This window comes from Lasioglossum baleicum, chromosome 9 (genome assembly GCF_051020765.1).
Source record: "Lasioglossum baleicum chromosome 9, iyLasBale1, whole genome shotgun sequence".
NCBI lineage: Eukaryota > Metazoa > Arthropoda > Insecta > Hymenoptera > Halictidae > Lasioglossum > Lasioglossum baleicum.
The window spans coordinates 489,791-510,861 of NC_134937.1; the positions used below are offsets into that span (position 1 = coordinate 489,791).

A 21,071-nucleotide genomic window follows, 5' to 3' on the forward strand; every position below is an offset into this window, starting at 1 on the left:
AAATTCTATACTCTATACAATTGTACTTGCAGCTTGCAGCTATTCCTTCTGACGCGATAACGGTAACGTTAGCGTATCTGCTTTATAATATTTGTCATTGCTGTAATATCCTGCAATTTCTACCATCTTTAACCCTTAGCACTCCAGTGGTGACTCGAAATCACCACTAAAAATTGCTGTCCCATTATGCAAAATATTGTTTACATTGTTAAACATGTTGGTAGCTAATCAATCACTAAACCTTTAATTATTGTATGAGGTATTACAATCAATTTCATATCCATCAAATGAAAAGAATCGTATAGAACGAAATTATTCTACCTAGAACGAGATGTTTCATTTTCGAGTTAAAACAGCTCCGAAATTAAAACAGCTGCAAATGGTTAATTATTATAACTATCTTTTAAATTTTCAATATAGGCCCCACATAAAAAAGTTGTGAAATGCAACATTTAGTACCTATTTTCTCTACAATTCCGGCCAACTGCAATTTCTGAAAAAATATCTTTAGGGTGACGGGTAATTCAGTGTCTATGCTGTTTCGCGTGGTTAACAGACAACGATATAGATATTTATTACAACAATAACACGTAACAATAACAAAACAAAACAAGATGTAATAATAATAACAATAACGAAAAAACTAGATTATAAACGTTAATGACTATCGAGTACTAACAAAGTACAGAGATATAAATTAACGTAGCGCGGGCAACTCTAGAGCGATGCGTTCTCAACGAGTGCCACAAGCTTTTTTTCCACTGGTAAAAATCCTTTTTGGTGGGAGGATTAGCAACGTGAGAAAGACCGTTAAAATAAGGGGAGGAATTCTCCGTTCCTCAAGAGTAAGGAGAAAGTTTCCTTCCCCAAAACAATTCAAAGTCGTCGCTGCCAAGGACATTGCAACGGTTGAGTCAGGGTTCTGGTAATCGTCACTTTTACGACCGAACCCTCAACGCAACCGTCCACAGCGCGCACTTGAGAAGGATGAAATTTCCGCGTCCGGAAAGTCCCTCTTTCCAACGCGCCATGTCCACTACATATCTTTTCACATCGTGCAGTAAACTAATTTCTCCAACTTCTCACGAAAAGTCCAAATCCATATAGTCCAACATTAAAAAAGTTACAGTTACTCGAATTAATACAACCCCTGGCAGAAAGTTTCCGATCCGGAGGCATTGATACGGATTTTACAGAAAACTATTACTTTATGGAGTTGAAACTGATGGGAAATTAAAAGGGGCTTATTAAAGAATGAAGAACAACAAATTAACATAAGCTTCCATTTATTATAACAAAGAAACGAGAAAATAAACAAAATGTTACACGGAAAAAAGTTAATAGACCCATTAATAGATCTGCTGGAAGAAAGTTTCCCATTTGATTTACAGTCTCCGCGACACCAAATTTCTTCAACAATTACTGTTGGATGATTCTTATAGAGTTTTTTGCGCTGATTCCGAATCTGCCCTTAATTTTTCTCCTAGATACAAATTTCGGATCACGAATAATAGATACAAAATTTGTAATTAGTTATTCGAAGATATAGATACACAGGGGACCACCTGTAGCGGTATTTTCGAATACCTCGAAACCATTCTGCACTTCGCAATCATAACTTAAATTGTGTTTCTTTTTTTTCAATTACAGAAAGTGGACAGCGAAAGTCGACAGCGCGAACTGCATCAATTCTTTAAGTTGAAAATAAATGTAGACAATTAAAAAATGTTTTTGGTTAAACTTTTCATTAAAACTCGAAGCAATAAGTATTTATCGAACAAAACGATTATAGATGCGGAATTCGATTCGGGGCCAGAAGATTCCCAGCCGTATATATGTACTTGTTTTGTTAACGACTACCCAACCTCTAAAAAATTATAAAAAAATTAAGAACGGTTGCTTCAATAATATCCAAGTACTGAATTCTTATAAAACTGGAGTCTCTAACACTTCAATACAAAACATGCATTTTCTTGGAATTTTTGGAGGTTTTCAATTTTTTAAAACATGTTTTCGTAATCCGAAAAATCTGAAAAAATACACATTAATAATCAGGATGAGACACAACTAACGTAATAATATAAATGTGGTCAACTGAAGACTTTGATGTATATGATGTATATACATTGATGTATATACATACAATCGGCAATTTTATGTTTTCCGATTTGTTTAAAAATCGATTTTGCAACCAAAAATTTTGAAAAAAATCTCAGTAGTGTATGCTATTCGGTAGAATATTCATGAATTTTTTCATAATTTTCTGTTGAACATGACGTGACTAAAAACAAATTTGGTTGGATACTTCTGACCATCTTTTCCGGCTATACCTTAAGAATCAACGAAAACATTATTTAAAAAATACAAAATATATTTCTTTTTACATCGTTAAAACCGATTTTTAAAAAAAAATTAGGCCTAATTTCTCTTCGATATCTCTTTTAGATCAAAAGTTATAGCAAAATGTGCGTCGCGCCGCGTGCTGTGCCCGAGATTCAAATGCGCGCCGTCTCCAGATTCCGACTTTTCGCCTCATGCTTCCGAAACTTCGGCAACGTGAAAATCGAAGGAACGCGTCGCCGACGCGTTCGGTCGAGCAGGTAGTCACACGGACATGGTAGAGGTACGTTTGTTGTGTAGCGCGCGTGCAATCGAACATGCACCAACACGGGCAAGCGCGGTCGACACCGCTCACGGATACGACGATACGTCAGGGAAGGGGAAACTGCCGTTCAGTTTTCAGCAGTTTTCAGTTATTCTCTCAACTCTCAACAGTTCGAAAGTTCTCGTTCGCTTAGCTCGGTCGTAATATCTGTGGTTGTCAGGAGGACGCCGCCGCATGTCACATTGTACTTTCACTTTCGAGATATTGTCGTTTAAAGTTTTGATCACTGATGCTTTGACAAGGACATTGGTTATAAATTGTATTATTTTTTCGAGCCTTTTGAATTGATTTTCGTGACGTTTTTTCTGGTAAATACCTAATTCTACACTATAAAGTTCAATAAATGCATAAACTGAAATTTTTTGAAATTGTGACATGCAGCGTTTTTCTTGACACAATCACAGATATATTTACATAACTTCGCTCTGTGGTTACATGTTACACTCGCGAGTGCGGTCTGCGTTGCGGCATTTGACTATTTGACTATTGATTAGATTAACTTGCTTAGATTATGTGATTACGTGGATTACTTGGATTACGTGCACTACGCGGAAGGAAGGAAGAACGGAAGGTATTTGTACATATTTATATTGGTTAATCGGTTTCATTTTGCTCAAATGTCTCCCAAAATCTTCACGTGAAAAAGCGTGAGAACGCTTGTCGGCACACCACGCGACAGTGCCATTTCCCTGCATTTGCCATCACGTATGAGGTGCTACGGGGCGAGTATGTTCACTTCAATGTAGAGTCCAAAATAGTAAATTGTTTGTTTCTTTATCACTTTATCACTCTCTTTTCATTATCATTATTATCATTTATCACTTTAAACAAATCCAACACAATTCAGCTTTGGCCCATTCAGATTAGAATTAGCTTAGCAATATTCTAAATCGGCAAAATGATGGCTTAAACCAATTCAGTAAGGCAAGTAATTAATCTTCTTCACTTGCTTCTCATCATCGAATTTTTTTATTTCTGGTAGTACATTCTTTTGTTTGTAGTTCAACTTAATCGATTTTTTATAAATATCATTGCAATATTTGAATCAGTTAGGTATATTAGTTGATGAAAAACGTCAGAAGACCTTTTGTAATTGTAGCACCAGAAATTAGAAAATTCGTTGAGATGAGCAATAAGCGAAGAAGATTAAATACTCACCTTTACTCACTGTGTAATTGAAAATCTAATTTACAGAACAGAGGATAAATATAATGTGCTATCCAGGGAAGGAGGAGAAGGAAGCTGCTGCAACCGGGGAAGAGGAAGACCTCTAATTTTTCACGTGGTACGTATATCTAATTATGCCATTCAACGCACATGCATATATTGTACATTACTGATTTTCTTCGTATTTTTTAAGTATCCCACCTATGCCAGAACGTGCTACGGGCCACAAGTTTCGGGAAGCAGAGGCAACAACGTGTAATAATCACAATATACAGGGTGTTCCGTTTAAATACGAACACCTAAATATCTCTTCAGGTTATTGTGATGCAAAAAATATTTGTTACGTAATGTGCATGGTGTCAATAGACCAAATATCTGGCACCCCGTGCACATTACGTAACAAATATTTTTTGCATCACAATAACCTGAAGAGATATTTAGGTGTTCGTCCAATAATAAAGCATAATAATAATAAAAAATTATAATATTTATTATATATATATATATATATATATATATATATATATATATTCCTTGTGTCATATTGTCCATGTGTCTTTACCAACTCCCTGCGGCGTATTAAAAAATAAGAAAAAGTAAATTTTCTTTTCCCTTATACGACACTTTGCCTTTTTTTGCATGGGGACATTTTAATCTTAGCTTCCATCTCTTGCAATCGATGCAGAGAATTTTTATTTTGCACAGATTATTTTTTTTTTCGTTTTCTCTCCTTGCATGTGACTGAATATTCATTCAAAAATCAGTATTATCGGTAAAAAGGGAAACTGCTACATATTTGTACAATAGAAATCTACTTTATCGACATCTGCCACATTAGTGCGATCTGCCCTTACCGACGGCGCTGCCCTGTATCACCGACGAGATACTATTAAAGACTGCCAGCCCCTGTGCCACCGACGAGATACTATTACAGACTGCCAGCCCCTGTGTTATTCCGCGGGACCAGTAAGTGGGCGCGAGTGGGCGCGGGGATAACGTGAAAGTTACAGTGATCTGATATACCACATCGCTAAAAGTTCTAAATAGTGCCAAAATAGTGCCAAAACATCGTCTGAAATATGGCGGAGAATGTAACATTTAATAATAATCGATATGGTTTCGTGATAATTCGCATTCTCACCGATACATCGCGTCGAGTATCTCCTCAATGGTCTTCTTTACCGACAAAATGCTGTCGTTGGCCTTCTGTTTCTCTGGATGGAGCCAGAATATATCCTAGAGGGCGTAAGAAATACCGAAAAATTCGAGTCCCGCCAAGTCCCGTAAGGCTGGCAGTCTTTAACAGTATCTCGTCGGTGCCTGTGCTATTCAGCGAGCCCGGTAACCGGGCGCAACGGGCGCGGGGATAACGTGAAAGTTACAGTGATCTGATATACCACAGCGCTAAAAGTTCCACAATCGACGAGATATTCGTCAAGTTGAAGAAGAATGATATAGTAGAATGCTGACATTACCTATTCTGTAATTGCCTTATAATACTATATATAATTCTCTTATTGCATTCTTATTTTTCTTATTATCAACATTGTAATAATTGTTTACAATATAATCGATAGTTTATAGATGAAGAAAAAATGAAAGTAATTACTATACGTAATATTCTACAAATGTATATTGGAATTTAAATAGTAATTTGAACATTATTGCGTTATATATAAAATAATGATTCTTAAAAAATATTCTGTTATGTTATGTAATGACAAAATTCAATCGTTCTTATTAAGATCCTTAATAGGAAACAGAAAATTAATTTTTTTACTTATTTATCCCATACTTGTAATGCTCAACAGCATTATTGACTGCAATTGTTAAAGTAGAGGTAGTAACAAGATAAAAGTATTAACTAATTAAACTAATTTTCGACGGCTCCTATCCATACAATGTTATTTAGAGGCAGTATTTCGTACGAAGATATCTAAAAAAATAATTCTATTTGACTCTATACGAATATTTCTTGCACCATATATGACGCTATTTAAAAAGTGCGTGTAACATTATTTTATTTCATTCTGAACTGAACCACTTCCTGAAACATGATTCATTTATGAGTACATTGTGCGACGAGACGAAGAGCTAGCAGACGAAGTCGAAGTCGAAATCTTAAAAGAATAAGGACTCTCCGCGTCTCTTTTTTTCCCGGCGCTGTCCTTCTTTGTGTCCGAAACTTGCGTCGCTCATTGCATAAGCAAATATCATCGGAATTATATAATTTTGGTATCATTTTCATAAAAAGAAACAAAATTCACCAAATATGTTAAGGAAAATCCTATAAAAAAATAATGATAAATAATTAAGCTTTGTTGTTTGATTAGTAGTCTCACACCGATATACCCGACCCGACCCGTATCATGTTACAATGTTTCACTCCACTCCACGGCGACCGAAGCCCTCGAGCTTCACTTCCCTTTTCTCCGTTCGTCATCATAGAATAGTGTTTCCTGAAAATTGAATGTCTCATATCTGGCCAGACTCGAGTTTTCGACATTTATAGCAAGCTTGCTATAATCTTATCTTATTTGTCAAAATTTAGTTTTCTATTTAAAATATTTTGTTGTTAAAACTCATTAATAGTTTTAAATAGTACTTGAAATATTGAAAATGATATTGGAATATTGGAATATTACAATTTGGAATGAAGGGCCTAGCCGGACGAGGTAGTCCTTCGAATTATTTAAACAGCCGTTGTGCCATTCAATTTTCGGTCAATTTTCCCCATTAACTTGCATTAATTTAATCATATAATTGCATTTAATTGAAATTGATATTTGAGATTTTTTCCCGATTTTTTGGTTGAAAATGTTAATTACACACGAAGTGAAAAACACGCAAAAATTCGACAAATGCAAGTTTTTTAGAGAAATTGAAAAATAGCATTGATCATATTTTTAGACTATCAACATACAGAACTTTTTTTACGACAGCGCGTAAACGACAAAGAGGGACTGAGGTACGAGGCAGCCGACACAGTTCAAAAGGCTGCGTACCGATTACATCAATGCACATAGGAAAGTTTTTTATTTTTCAATCTTTTTTTACGGAATTACCAACGTATTTGTGAGATTCTTCTAATTAAAATGAGCCTAAATACGGCACAATTTGAGCCATATTTACTTATTTAAAGTGTGATCATAATTACCTAATATAGGTTATTATAATAGGTCATTTAATATAATATATTTATAATTATAAATAATTTAGGGATGTGCGGGCCGCTCGATGTTCGGGTTCGGGTCGGGTCGGGTCGCAGAAAGTCCGGCGGCCCGTCGATTCGACTTCGAATTCGTCGGGTGGGTACGAAAAGAATCGAACAAGTTCGGGCGGACGAGTTATTGCGTTATCCGAGATTCAAATACTCTGCGTTCTTATGACATAGATAATGGTAATAATGGTTTTCTTTCTTAACTTATAACGTGATTTTTAATATACTTGGTTTTTTTAGAACTACATTAGGTATATTCGCCAAACACGGGCCTGCTCTTTATATGTATTAAAGCTTGAATAATGCACGTTTAATGTGAAAAACTTAAAAGACAATATTTCTAGCTTTTTAACGAATTTTCTCCGAATGAACTTAGATATGTATCGATAATATCATTAAAATATCCTTACGGAAGTTATACAATACACCTAGAAGATTACAATATGGTAAAGTATGGCAATAATTCAATGACTCCAAGAAAAATGGAAAACTTAATGACTCCGAGAAAAATAAAGAACTTAATGACACTGAGGAAAATGAAAAATTGAATAACTCCAAGAAAAATGGAAAACTTAATGATTCCGAGAAAAATAAAGAACTTACTGACTCTGAGGAAAATGAAAAATTGAATAACTCTCAGTTAATAAGCTGTCTTCAATACCTCTTAAAAATGCAATTAATCGCATGTAGGGATTGATCAGGTGTTTCTCTCTATATTAAAAAATATTTAAAAATCCTTTGACAAATCTGTTTTGTGGCGTCAGGATACTGCTGTCGATATTCCATCACAGTTTGTATAGTATATATTATTTCTCCTCTTTGTTTCTATATAAAATTTTATTATGATCCTCCATTAGTTTAACGCCCCGTTCAGCGGTATCATTGACCACCTTCAGTCTATGTTTCAGTCAGACTACTTATTATTCATAATAACTTATTTTTCCGATATTATAACTGTTTTTCTTTTGTAGATTGGAGCATATTAATGAATTTATTTATAAGGGAGTAGAGAGACTTCCAGGATTGCAAAATATTCATTTACTCATTTCTCGATAATACAAACACGGGGTTTTTCACTAGTCAAAAACGCTAGATAAAACATCGATCTAGGGCGCTATCTGCCTCAAAAGTCCTATTTTTTCGTTTACGAGGCGTAATTTGCATTATTCGGCAGCATGTAGCTATGAAAATAGCTATACATATGCGCAGTTGTATGCTTCCGAATAATGCAAATTACGCCCCTTAATATCTCTGTCAGTTATGTATGTATGAAAAATCTCTTCAAACAAAAGTCGTAGTATATAAGGAGGTGGATATAGTATCAGAGAAAAAAATTTTTTTCAAAGTCATTATTTCAAGTTTTCAAGGTCACGGATGTTTTTCTATCAACAACTGTTTATGCTATATATGGATTCTTAAAGAGAAAAAAGACAAATTCAACGATATATCATAACGTCTATTTATGTCAAGATTTAAAAAATTCAAAATTTTCAAATTTGCTGCGCCTCATTTTCCCATGATCGAATCGGCCCCAACATTTTTCCAGATCATTTTCTCAACATTTGTTACAATTCTGGTTTACGGGACCAAAAAATTTCATGGTCGAAAAATAAAGTCCAGCCTAATGTACATATACGTAAATTACGAGAAGCAGTAAAGGGTGCTTAACGTCGAATAAGAAAATCCTGGTAATTAAAACTTAATATGTACTACATTCTACGTTATTAGGATAATTGTAGTTTAATTATGTTACATTTTATAAGCAATGAAATTAGAGCATCATTGCGAAAAAAGATGAGTTTACAATAACCTCAATATTTTATGAAATTCTATTATAATTATAGTTATGACTGTATTTTTTTATTATAGGAAGACAGAAGATCAAATAAACTTGTGTATGCTAGTATAAAATCAATTTATATATATTATACAATTTATTTTATTATTTGTTTGACAACTAATAAATCTTCAAATTGTTTCATAAACTAAAAAATACTTCCTGCATTTTCGTATTCTCCAATCAGTCCAAATAAATACCATCAACCTGTTCTCGATCATATACCTATAGGTATAATAAGGTATTAATATATTTTTATTAATGCAATTATGACAGTAACAAAACGTTTCTATTTTAAATGAATACATATTTTGAACATAGTTTTTATATTTTTAATTTTTTGGAAGGTTAAAAAATGTAATTAAAAAAGTAATGAAAAATAAAAATAAAAAAAAATCCCCGCTGCACGGGGACCCGAATGCTAGCTCCAGATTGCCATTCATACGCTCGACGGCTCGACAGCCGAATTTCAGTTTCGTTTCCGCCGTAAAGCAATGCAACATGGCAACATGGCAAGTGCTAAAAATAGATTGTGGCTGGCATAAGCGCACAAGCAGCGCACACGGATATAGTAAAGGTACGCTGGGGAGTGTAGCGCGCGGGCGCGTTGCTAACACGATACATACAGTGTCTTCTGCACCGACGAAATGCCGTCGGTGGCCTCCTGTTTCTCACTCCAGTCAGAATATATCCTAGAGGGCGTAAGAGAACACCGAAAAATTTTAGGCTCGCCAACTCCCGTAAGGCTGGCAGTCTTTAATAGTATCTCGTCGGTGCCTGTATAACGGCATTCGCCGCATTAATCAGTGCGACCGTGCTGCCATCTTGCGGGGAAGCGGAATCCAGGATAGAGTGGCGTTCCAGCTGGACTGCAGAAAGCTGCATTCCCCGTGGGCTGCATCCAGACGGTTCCAGGTTGTTCCAGGTGGAGTCAACCTATGCGCGTTTTCGTCACTCCCCGTGGAGTCCGTTGTGCTATCAGGGCAGCTGTTGTTTACCATCGTGAGTTGTGCTGGGTGATTAGTTTATGGTTATATTTCCTAGTTATATTTTCTATATATGCATGTAGGGAGCAGTATGTAACTCCCTAGCACTCCCGCAGATGGCGTAATCAGCACCACTGCCAACTGGCAGAGTCAGGCGACGAGATGCCTAGGGACTTCTCCTCGAGGCACTCTCGGCGCCCTAAGCAAGCAGTCTCCTCTAGTCGTCCACGCGTGAAGTATTGTAAGACGCAGAGCAAATAAACTAGAGGTTAGCATACGCACGTGTTCCTCATTATTATTCAGTCTGTCCCCGTTGGTAGGAGCATACCTACAATGGTGACCCCGAGTACGTCAAGAGTGGAAGACGCTGTAGCGCAAAATTGGCTGTGGCGGTACACGCGGCGAAGTTCTGGCCAGAAAAGCCAGAGCTATGGTTTGCGAACTTGGACGCGCAGTTTGCCCTGCGGGGAATAACGCAGGAGGACACCAAGTACTACCACGTGGTAGCTCAGTTGGATTCCAAGTCGGCAACAGAGGTTGAGGATATAATGCTGAACCCACCGGATAAAAACCGGTATCAAGCGTTGAAGCAGGCATTGATCGAGCGGCTGTCGGTATCGAAGCAGCGGAAAATGAAGCAGCTCCTCGAGCACGAGGAGAAAGGGGATAGGACACCGTCGCAGTTTTTGCGGCATATGAGAAGTCTGGCAGGAGGAAAAGTGCCCGACGAATTTATAAAGACTCTCTGGATTAGCAGGCTACCGGTAAGCATGCAATCGGTGTTGGCCACACAAGATGGCGTCGAGCTCGACAAGATGGCCGTCCTAGCGGATCGAGTTGGCGAGGTGGCAACGGCTCAGAGTCAACCCATACCGGCGGCGAGCAACGTCGCGGCGGTCGGTGACATCAACGCCCTCGTGGAGCAGATAGCTGAAATGGTAACATCAAAATTGGAAGACAGAGGGCGACGGAGGAGCCGGAGTGCGTCCGGCGGCAGATATCGAGAGAGTTCCAGAGGAAGATCGCAAGAGCGCCCAAAAGGTGTCTGCTGGTACCATTGGCGCTTCAAGGAGAGAGCAACGAAGTGCACGCGGCCGTGCAGTTACAGTGCGGGAAACGACCAGCAGAGCCGCTAATGGCGGCGAGCGGCCCTGATCGGTCCATACGTCGCCTGTTCGTCACGGACGCAGCAACGAAAGCCCAGTACCTGGTCGATACCGGGGCTGAGGTGAGTGTGTTTCCGCGAAAGAAAGTGAATGGTGCGCGAGCTAGATCGACCTTTTTACTGACAGCAGCGAACGGGACGCTAATTAACACATATGGACAAATAACAGTGAATGTAAATTTAGGATTGCGTCGAGCGTTTCCGTGGACGTTTATTATAGCGGACAAAGAGCGACCCATTATTGGCGCGGATTTTTTGGCGCGGTTCGGTTTGTTGCCGGATGTCCAGGACCGCCGGCTAATCGACAAAGTTACCGGTCTTTCAGTGTCCGGAACAATACCGTCCGGAGGGGTTGAAACGGCGCAGTGCGTGGCGCCAGTAGCAGACAGTGCAGTGTACGCCTTGCTTAAAAAATACGGGTGTATCACGCGGCCTTCGGTGTGCGGTAGCGCGGGCAAACACGATGTGAGACATCACATCCTTACCACACCGGGCCCACCTATATCACAGAAGCCGCGACGGCTGACCACGGACAGGTTGAAGGCAGCGAGGCAGGAGTTCGAGTATATGCTGCAGCAGGGCATCGCGCGTCCGTCAAAGAGCTCGTGGGCATCGCCGTTACATTTAGTGCCGAAAAAGAACAGTGAGTGGCGCCCGTGCGGGGACTATCGCGCGTTAAACAGCAGAACGATACCTGATGCGTACCCAGTGCCGCATATTCAGGACTTCGCGCAAAACCTGCACGGGAAGACAATATTTTCCAAGATAGATTTGGTGCGCGCGTATCACCAAATTCCAGTGGCGGAAGAGGACGTGCAGAAAACGGCTATTACGACGCCGTTCGGGCTATTTGAATTTCCGGTAATGACTTTCGGGCTGCGAAACGCCGCGCAAACGTTCCAACGGTTCATGGACGAGGTCGTGCGCGGGTTGGACGGCGTATATGTGTACATAGACGATGTGTTGACAGCTTCGGACTCGAAAGAGCAACATATGAAACACCTGGAACAGCTGTTTCAGCGGTTCGAAGAATATGGGGTAGTAATTAACTCGGCGAAGTGCGAGTTTGGCGTGCCGGAATTATCATTCCTAGGTTTCACGGTCAGCGAGGCAGGGATCCGGCCTACGCCCGATAAGGTGGAGGCCATTGCGAGATACCCCAGACCGGTGAACCAGGCAGAGCTCAGCAGGTTCCTCGGCATGGTGAACTTTTACCGACGCTGCATGACTGGAGCAGCAGAGATCCAGGCCCCGCTAGTGGGCTGTGTGACAACCGGGAAGAAAGGCGACAAGGTGGACTGGTCACCAGAGGCAGAGGCCGCGTTCGAGAAGACGAAGACAGCTTTGGCTAACGCAGCCACACTGGCGCACCCGTCATCCAGGGCTAAACTGGCCATGATGGTGGATGCCTCAGACGTCGCAGTTGGAGCGGTGCTACAGCAGCTTCGGGGTGACACATGGGAACCACTAGCTTTCTTTTCCAGGAAGCTTAACCCAGCGCAGAAGAAGTACAGCGCATACGATAGAGAGCTGCTGGCAGTGTATTCGGCGGTCAAATATTTTCGCCATGCTGTGGAGGGGCGAGTGTTCACCATCTACACCGACCACAAGCCACTAACTTTTGCCCTCAGTCAGAAACCGGAAAGATGCACACCAATACAATTCCGTTACCTGAATTATGTTGCTCAATTTTCCTCAGACATTCAGCACGTGAAGGGCATCGAAAACGCCCCCGCCGATGCTCTGTCCCGCATCGAGGAGGTGATAACGCCACTGGACTACCGGGCGCTTGCAGAGGCACAGAGGACTGATGGCGAACTTCGCCAACTGATGGCGGACCCTAGAGGCTTGATTATTAGGAAGATCCATTTCCTGCAGCCCAATGTGGACGTGTTCTGTGACATATCGATGGGACAAGCTCGTCCGCTAATCACAGGGGCGTTCAGGAGGAGTGTTTTCAACAGCCTGCACAATCTGGCGCACGCCGGACCCAAAGCGACAGTAAAGCTGGTTACGCAGCGTTTCGTCTGGCCATCCATCAAGAAGGACTGCAGTACCTGGGCCAGGGGTTGCTTGGAGTGTCAGCGAGCGAAGGTTACACGACACGTGTCGACGCCGGTTGGGGAGTTTGTTACTCCCACCGCGCGCTTCGACCACATACATGTGGACATTGTGGGACCGCTGCCACATTCTAGAGGTTACACACACTGTGTAACGGTAATCGATAGATTTTCCAGATGGCCGGAGGTTTTCCCTGTGGAGGACATCAGTGCGGAGACCGTCGCGCGAGCGCTTTTCGAGGGCTGGATTGCGCGGTACGGAGTGCCTCTCAGGGTAACCACGGATCAGGGCCGGCAATTCGAGTCCGTGTTGTTCAAGTTATGGGCAAGGGCGTTAGGAGCGGAGCATCATCGGACATCCGCCTACCACCCGCAGGCCAACGGAGCTGTCGAGCGCCTTCATCGGCAGCTTAAAGCGGCAATCATGTGTCGCCGGGAGGAAACCTGGACAGAATCGCTCCCGGCAGTGTTGCTCGGCATCAGGGCAGCAGTGAAGGAGGACAGCGGGACTACGCCCGCAGAAATGGTTTATGGGGAGACGTTGCGTCTACCCGGTGACCTGATCGCGGGCAATGATCAGGCGGATAATATCCGTTTTCGTGGAGCAGTTGCGAGGCCACATGAGGTCATTGGAACCGGCCCCGAAGGCGCATCATGGGCACAAGCAGGTGTTTGTGTTCAAGGAACTCGAGACGGCATCGCATGTGTTGGTTCGTCGCGACGCGGTTAAAAAACCGCTTCAACCGCCGTACGAGGGACCGTATTTAGTGCTAAGTCGTAGCCCTAAGAATTTCGTAGTCAAGATAGGTCAGCGAGAGGTAAACGTGAGCAAGGACAGGCTCAAGCCAGCTTTCTTGCTGGGCGACAGCTAGGAATAGGCCAAAAGAAAAAATCTTAAAAGTACCTGAATAGTGCAATGTACCCAGACAACCAGGGCTGCACCGGGCAGCAATGTCGCGTTTTGGATCCCTGCTGCCGCGAGGCTGCACGGAAAACGGTGGGGGATTTTGCCTCACCGTAAGAGGGCAACACAGTCGCGCCAATGTTTCGAATGCCGTACGCAGCGCCATACAGGCACGTACAGGCCTTGTACTAGGGAGCAGGGGGTCTCTCGCCCCGGTAAGGTGATACAGAGCTGGTCGCGCTGATGTGGATCTTCCACATTAAGATGTCGGTAAAGTAAATGTCTATTGTACAAATGTGTAGCAGCAGCAGCAGCAGTCTTTCTTTTTACTGACAAAAATTAATATTTTTATTTAAATTACATACTACATACTATCAGGTCGTTCGGAAAGTAATTTTGTTTATCGTGTAGGGATGGCAATGCTTCCGTTTGTCATTACTAGACTGCGGATCTTTCTGCAAAATAAAAAATGTCAGCGTCGATTACAGGAAATAGAAACTAAATTGAATTGAATTATTTCTTCAGCAAAGGAGAAAACGAAATGACTTTCCGAACGAGCTAATACATTAACATATTACAATAGGAGAGCTGCATAAAGTCTAAATAAAATCAATCTCATCATTTTCATACAAAGAAACATTTACCAGTTACTTTTAAGGTTCGGTAGGTGTAGAGGGTTGAAACGTCTTCGTGCAAAAAAAATGTGTCGTAGAAGGGAAAAGAAACTTAATTTATAATTTTCGGCTCGAGCGCGTTTCCAGCTACCCGAGTGCATCGGGCTGCCCGGGAGTGTCTCGATCTCGTCGGGCGGGTTCGGAAAGAATCGGACAAGTTCGGGCGAGCGAGTTTTCGCGCTACTCGAGATTCAATTCTGCGTTCGCACCAGTTCGCACGAACTTGTCCGCTTCTGTCTGACGTCTGAACGCGCTCGACGAAGTCGAGCCACTCTCGGGCCACCAGGCCACCCGATGGTGTGTCACGGATAGTCTGCGTATCTTTATGCAAAATAAAAATTTACTATATCGATTGCAAGAAATAGAAATCAAATTGAATTGAATTGTTTCTTCAGCAAAGGAGAAAACGAAATGACTTTCCGAACGAGCTAATACATTAACATATTACAAGGAGAGCTGCATAAAGTCTAAATAAAATCAATCTCATCACTTTCATACAAAGAAACATTTACCAGTTACTTTTAAGGTTCAGTAGGTGTAGAGTGTTGAAATTTATCATTTTCGGCTCGAGCGCGTTTCAAGCTACCCGAGTGCATCGGGCTGCCAAGGGGTTTCGAGCTGCCCGGGAGTGTCTCGATCTCGTCGGGCGGGTTCGGAAAGAATCGGACAAGTTCGGGCGAGCGAGTTTTCGCGCTACTCGAGATTCAATTCTGCGTTCGCACGAACTTGTCCGCTTCTGTCTGACGTCTGAACGCGCTCGACGAAGTCGAGCCACTCTCGGGCCACCGGGCCACCTGATAGTGTGTCACGGATAGACTGCGTATCTTTATGCAAAATAAAAATTTACTATATCGATTGCAAGAAATAGAAATCAAATTGAATTGAATTGTTTCTTCAGCAAAGGAGAAAACGAAATGACTTTCCGAACGAGCTAATACATTAACATATTACAAGGAGAGCTGCATAAAGTCTAAATAAAATCAATCTCATCACTTTCATACAAAGAAACATTTACCAGTTACTTTTAAGGTTCGGTAGGTGTAGAGTGTTGAAATTTATCATTTTCGGCTCGAGCGCGTTTCAAGCTACCCGAGTGCATCGGGCTGCCAAGGGGTTTCGAGCTGCCCGGGAGTGTCTCGATCTCGTCGGGCGGGTTCGGAAAGAATCGGACAAGTTCGGGCGAGCGAGTTTTCACGCTACTCGAGATTCAATTCTGCGTTCGCACGAACTTGTCCGCTTCTGTCTGACGTCTGAACGCGCTCGACGAAGTCGAGCCACCCTCGGGCCACCGGGCCACCTGATAGTGTGTCACGGATAGACTGCGTATCTTTATGCAAAATAAAAATTTACTATATCGATTGCAAGAAATAGAAATCAAATTGAATTGAATTGTTTCTTCAGCAAAGGAGAAAACGAAATGACTTTCCGAACGAGCTAATACATTAACATATTACAAGGAGAGCTGCATAAAGTCTAAATAAAATCAATCTCATCACTTTCATACAAAGAAACATTTACCAGTTACTTTTAAGGTTCGGTAGGTGTAGAGTGTTGAAATTTATCATTTTCGGCTCGAGCGCGTTTCAAGCTACCCGAGTGCATCGGGCTGCCAAGGGGTTTCGAGCTGCCCGGGAGTGTCTCGATCTCGTCGGGCGGGTTCGGAAAGAATCGGACAAGTTCGGGCGAGCGAGTTTTCGCGCTACTCGAGATTCAATTCTGCGTTCGCACGAACTTGTCCGCTTCTGTCTGACGTCTGAACGCGCTCGACGAAGTCGAGCCACTCTCGGGCCACCGGGCCACCTGATAGTGTGTCACGGATAGACTGCGGATCTTTATGCAAAATAAAAAATGTCAGCGTCGATTACAGGAAATAGAAACTAAATTGAATGTCATCTCTTCCCTTAATGATTTTAATAGAGGAGAAATCATATATTGACATCTTCAATTTAAAAAATTTTCCAACAACTATCAATTTCATCTACTCAAGTTTGCTATAAATGCATAAAGATCCGCAGTCTATTCGTGACATATCAAGCGGCCCGAGAGTGGCTCGACTTCGTCGAGTGATTTGAAAAATTACAGTCAAAACGTGTTGGTCGAGGAAGTGTCGACTTCCAGCTCAATAGTAATGACCTGTCATAAATCTCTCTGTAGAGAACAGCCCCGGGAACGGCACTGAAAGAAATCGAGTCTACCGGGTTGGGTCTGCCTGGGTCTGCCTAGCCCGACCCCAGCCGCGCGCCCGTAGTCTCAATGTGTTGACTTCGATGGCGCACGCTGCGTAGTATGTGTGACCGCTGTAATAAGTATTTCAATACAGCCGAAAATGCGTGTGAAACGAGTCCTGCCTCCTCCACTCTGATCCAATCGTCCGCGCATTCGCACCTAGACACGTCACCGTAATCCTGCCTGGGAACCTTCTTCTCAGGCTTACACCAAGTACAATGTCACCAGTTCGAATCCATGCGTGTTGGCGTCTTGCCGCCATCCCCTACAATTGCGTAGTATGTAGTGGGCGGTAACGGTATCGTATCCTAACCCACTGCTGTTCCGCTATCGCTCGTACTTACGAGGCAGTGTATTGGATCACTTGTTGGACATAGACAAATCTAAAATGTTTTTTCACTACGTGAATGAAATATGTAATTTCAGGACCGACGCTGTCGATCCTTACGTCAGAAAATGTCTGTTCCAGGGTTGTTACCTTTCACTTAAAAAGGCATCGTTGGTCAAGACTGGTTGCTAATATTATTCTCGAGGTGTAAATGGGGTTATTTAGTCGTATACAGCGTCCGTTGCCAGCTCCTTGTGACGCCAATTTTTATATCTCCATTTCTTTTGAAGGGCTAATTTTACAGTGGAAACTCCAAGGAATATAAACATATTTTGTTCAAAATTTAAATCACTGACGCACAGTGGTCTGGATTGGAAAATCGTGTGCCATTTTGTTATAACTTTTGAACCAGTAGAGATACTGCAATGAAATTTTCACTAAAAATATTTAAAAAATAGTCATTTTTAACTATAGGTAATTAAATATTTTTTGCATTTGTTAAACAATAATTTTTTATAAATTTTCATTGATATTTTTGATTTAAAAAAAAATTTTTGGAATATAATCGTACATACTATTTTTTACTTTCTAAATATGTATTTTTTATATTTATGTTTCACACATGTGTAACGTTTTATGGAATACGTAAAATATAAATTTGAGAAGTCTTGTTGCAATCAACATACACAAAAAAAATTACCGTAAAGGTAAAAACGCATTACAAGCGTGTCAAAGATATTTTTTATAATAATTTATAATGATTAAAAAACGAAACGAGCCTACTACCTTATATCTTTATTTTACTAGAGGTGAGCGAAATATCAGAACGAAACAGAATTGAAAAACTTCTATTATATTTTAATACTAAAGAATTACCTCGGATGCAATATTTAACACTAAAATCTTACATTTTTCGCTATGTGAAGTCATCTGATAATAATTTGTACCAACAATATACCTCGCAAACATTCTATTACCAACTTTAATGGCTTTAAACAATAATAATTTGAGCGGGCGGAGAGGGGCGGAATTAATTTTTTCATGATTATTTAGAAGGAAGGTGTACTAAAAATATTCCAATTAATTAGAAAGCTAAACTCGGCTAAACTTTAAAGATATACCATCTTAAATGGAATGGACTTCACAAATTTTTCTTACGGCATTGAGCATTATTATATAAATAGAGTATTTACGTTAATAAATAATAGAAAGATATGATTTTTATCACAAAAGTCTGCTCTTCAATATAAAAAAAAAAGCGAGAGATAATATTAAATAGGAACGTCAGGGCACCGCATCACAGAGAAGCAATTTTTCTCGTGAAAAATCCTCCTCTTAAAATGTCCTATTTTCAATGTTTATTGCAACTATTATATTTATTAAATTGTACTATTTTCTTCATTTCCGAGGTCTGTGAACATTTGGGAAGCAATGTTTATAGATATCGATACGAGAAAGTTCGTTTTTGGGCAGAAAGGCACACGATTTTCCAATCCAGACCACTGTGTGACGGCTCATCGAAAAAGACGTAAAAAACGAATTAGTTTAAATTTTTCGACTCCATACAGTTGATGGTCGAGGTTAAAAAAATAATTTTGCAATAGCCCAATCCTTTCCTAATAAAACCACCAAAAAAAAAAGTGTAGCTCAATCGGATTTCAACGAAAATATGATTTCATGATGTTTCGTTGACAAAAAATTCGATTTTTTGGAAAATCCTGAGGTGGTAGACAAATTCTGAAACCAGATTTGAAATAAGCGTGGAAGAATGTACGGGAAATGATGTACAGCATGTTGCAAAAAAGTTTTATTGAAATTGTGCAGGTTTAACGAATTTTGTCAAGGTTAAAAAACGTTTGTACCATCATTTCCCTACTTTCCGCATATTCTGCAAAGTTAGAGCTTTAATTTTTAAAAAAATTCATCGTTCTATCTCTTTTCTATCGAAAGTTATTCGACTTTAACACAGAAACTTGCGGCGACCCGTGCAGCGACCCTTGCAGCGACCCAATAGCTGCACGGGTCGCTGCAAGGGTCGCCGCCTGGATCGCGACGGAATGGCCAAAAAAGGTGTGTCACAGCTCTGACCGACCAGTCCTGAACCGCTAGAGGACTCATCAGTAAGGCGGGCCCTGCCCGAGACGCTGCGATATCGGAAGGTGGTTTAAGACTGTATATATAGAGATCGGTGACGGATCAGGTAGCAGCGAGAAAGGTCTTTCTTTGACTATCTGTCCATCTTGTGGCAAATGTAGGAAATTAGCTGCCACAAAAGAGAGCGAGTTATTATTGTCCGCTTCTGTCCGAACGCGCCCGACGAGGTCGACCACGTTCGGGCCACCCGCCCGATGTGTTACGGATAGACAGCGGGTCTTTATGCAAAATAAAAAACGTCAGCGTTGATTACAAGAAATAGAAACTCAAAAGAATGTCATCCCTTTCCTTAATGATTTTAATAAAGGAGAAATCATATATTGACATTTTCAATTTTAAAAATTTTCCAACAACTATCAATTTCATCTGCTCAATTTTGCTATAAATGCATACAGATCCCAAGTCTATCCGTTACACATCGGGCGGCTCGAGAGCGGCTCGACATCGGCGAGTGATTTGAGGAGTTGGTGACAGATGGATAGACCGTATGGCGATTAACTTCATCAATCGATTGAATCAATTCGATCAAATTTGTTGCCGGTCAAATCTGGAGTCGGTGAAATGTCGGCGAAAACCGTGTGCGCCGTCCGGCGCAATGTTCGTCGAAATGTCATAACATCTCCAAAAATTCAAGTCTTTTAGTCTCGAATCTAATGTCGTTAATGCTTCGTACAGAGCTGAACATTTCGCTTTGAAACTTTAATTCACTGTGTGAAATCAGGGACTTAATCTCGGTAAAATATATATACATACCGAACAATACCGGTAACGGTACTATGCCAAGTGGCTGAAATAACACCGAAACCGTTAATATACTTTTTCGAGCAAAAGCTCCTGAAAAACGAAGTTTGGGCTTTTGTTGTGCCATGGCCGAACTGCAATGTGCCACCAGCCGTACCCTTAGGAGTTAATAGCCGTAATAACCATAAAGACATTAAAGACCAAATCGGTCTAACCAGATTCCTTGGGGTTACCGTGCGCTCGCTACCCCCGCCATATAAAAGATTCTGTAGACTTTTTCAAATACAGTGATATCCAATATTAATACAGTATGATTGTTTAAACATGTTTACACAACGGTTTTGGAAACAGCGGGACAAACGATTTTTTCGAATCCATATTTATTAAGCTTAAGATTTTTAAAACTAAGAAAATGAAAAAACACTATCCGATTACCCGAAATGTCATCGAAAACGGTCAACACATAAACCAGATATACATAGTAGGCATTGAAAGATGTAAAGAAAAGAATCTTTGAATTTTTCTGCTCACGATTGATCTAAATCGCAGTTTCTTATAATTGTTTTAATTTTTAATTGTTTTCGAGTATCCATATTTCCATGCGAAATAGAACTACTGTTTCGGATTTTGTTCAAATTTGGATATGTTGCAGTCTTTAGTGAAATATGAGAAAACGTATCTCAAACAATTCCTTGAAGTCTTGAAAATTGTTGGTTTTACGGACGTGTAATATGAGGTGTCACAAGTTTTTCCTTAAATTATAACGGCCAAACTAACTGTTTACCCCGACACGAGCACTTCGTTTAAAATCAGGTATGAAGGGTCGGATCAGTCCGGTAGTGGAGAAAGTGTAAGTGGGTGAATTAAAACCACTGGTTTAAACAGGGAAGCCGGGTTTCTGCGACTTCAAGATCACTTTTAATAATAATTTTAAACACGCGGTA

At 40.8% G+C, this 21,071-nt stretch overlaps 1 protein-coding gene and 1 long non-coding RNA gene across 2 annotated transcripts in view; both read left to right on the forward strand.

Annotated features, from left to right (window-relative positions):
• The first annotated feature begins 9,959 nt into the window (after positions 1–9,959).
• Positions 9,960–21,071, forward strand: part of LOC143211891 (uncharacterized) — a 32,800-nt gene continuing 21,688 nt past the window's right edge. The window contains exon 1 of the long non-coding RNA XR_013009563.1: positions 9,960–10,143. This is a non-coding gene — a long non-coding RNA (uncharacterized LOC143211891). The remainder of the gene's footprint in view (positions 10,144–21,071) is intronic.
• Positions 10,209–11,011, forward strand: LOC143212019 (uncharacterized). The gene is made up of 2 exons (XM_076430270.1): positions 10,209–10,221; positions 10,293–11,011. Exons 1-2 carry the CDS (start codon positions 10,209–10,211, stop codon positions 11,009–11,011), a joined length of 732 nt encoding a protein of 243 aa, XP_076286385.1.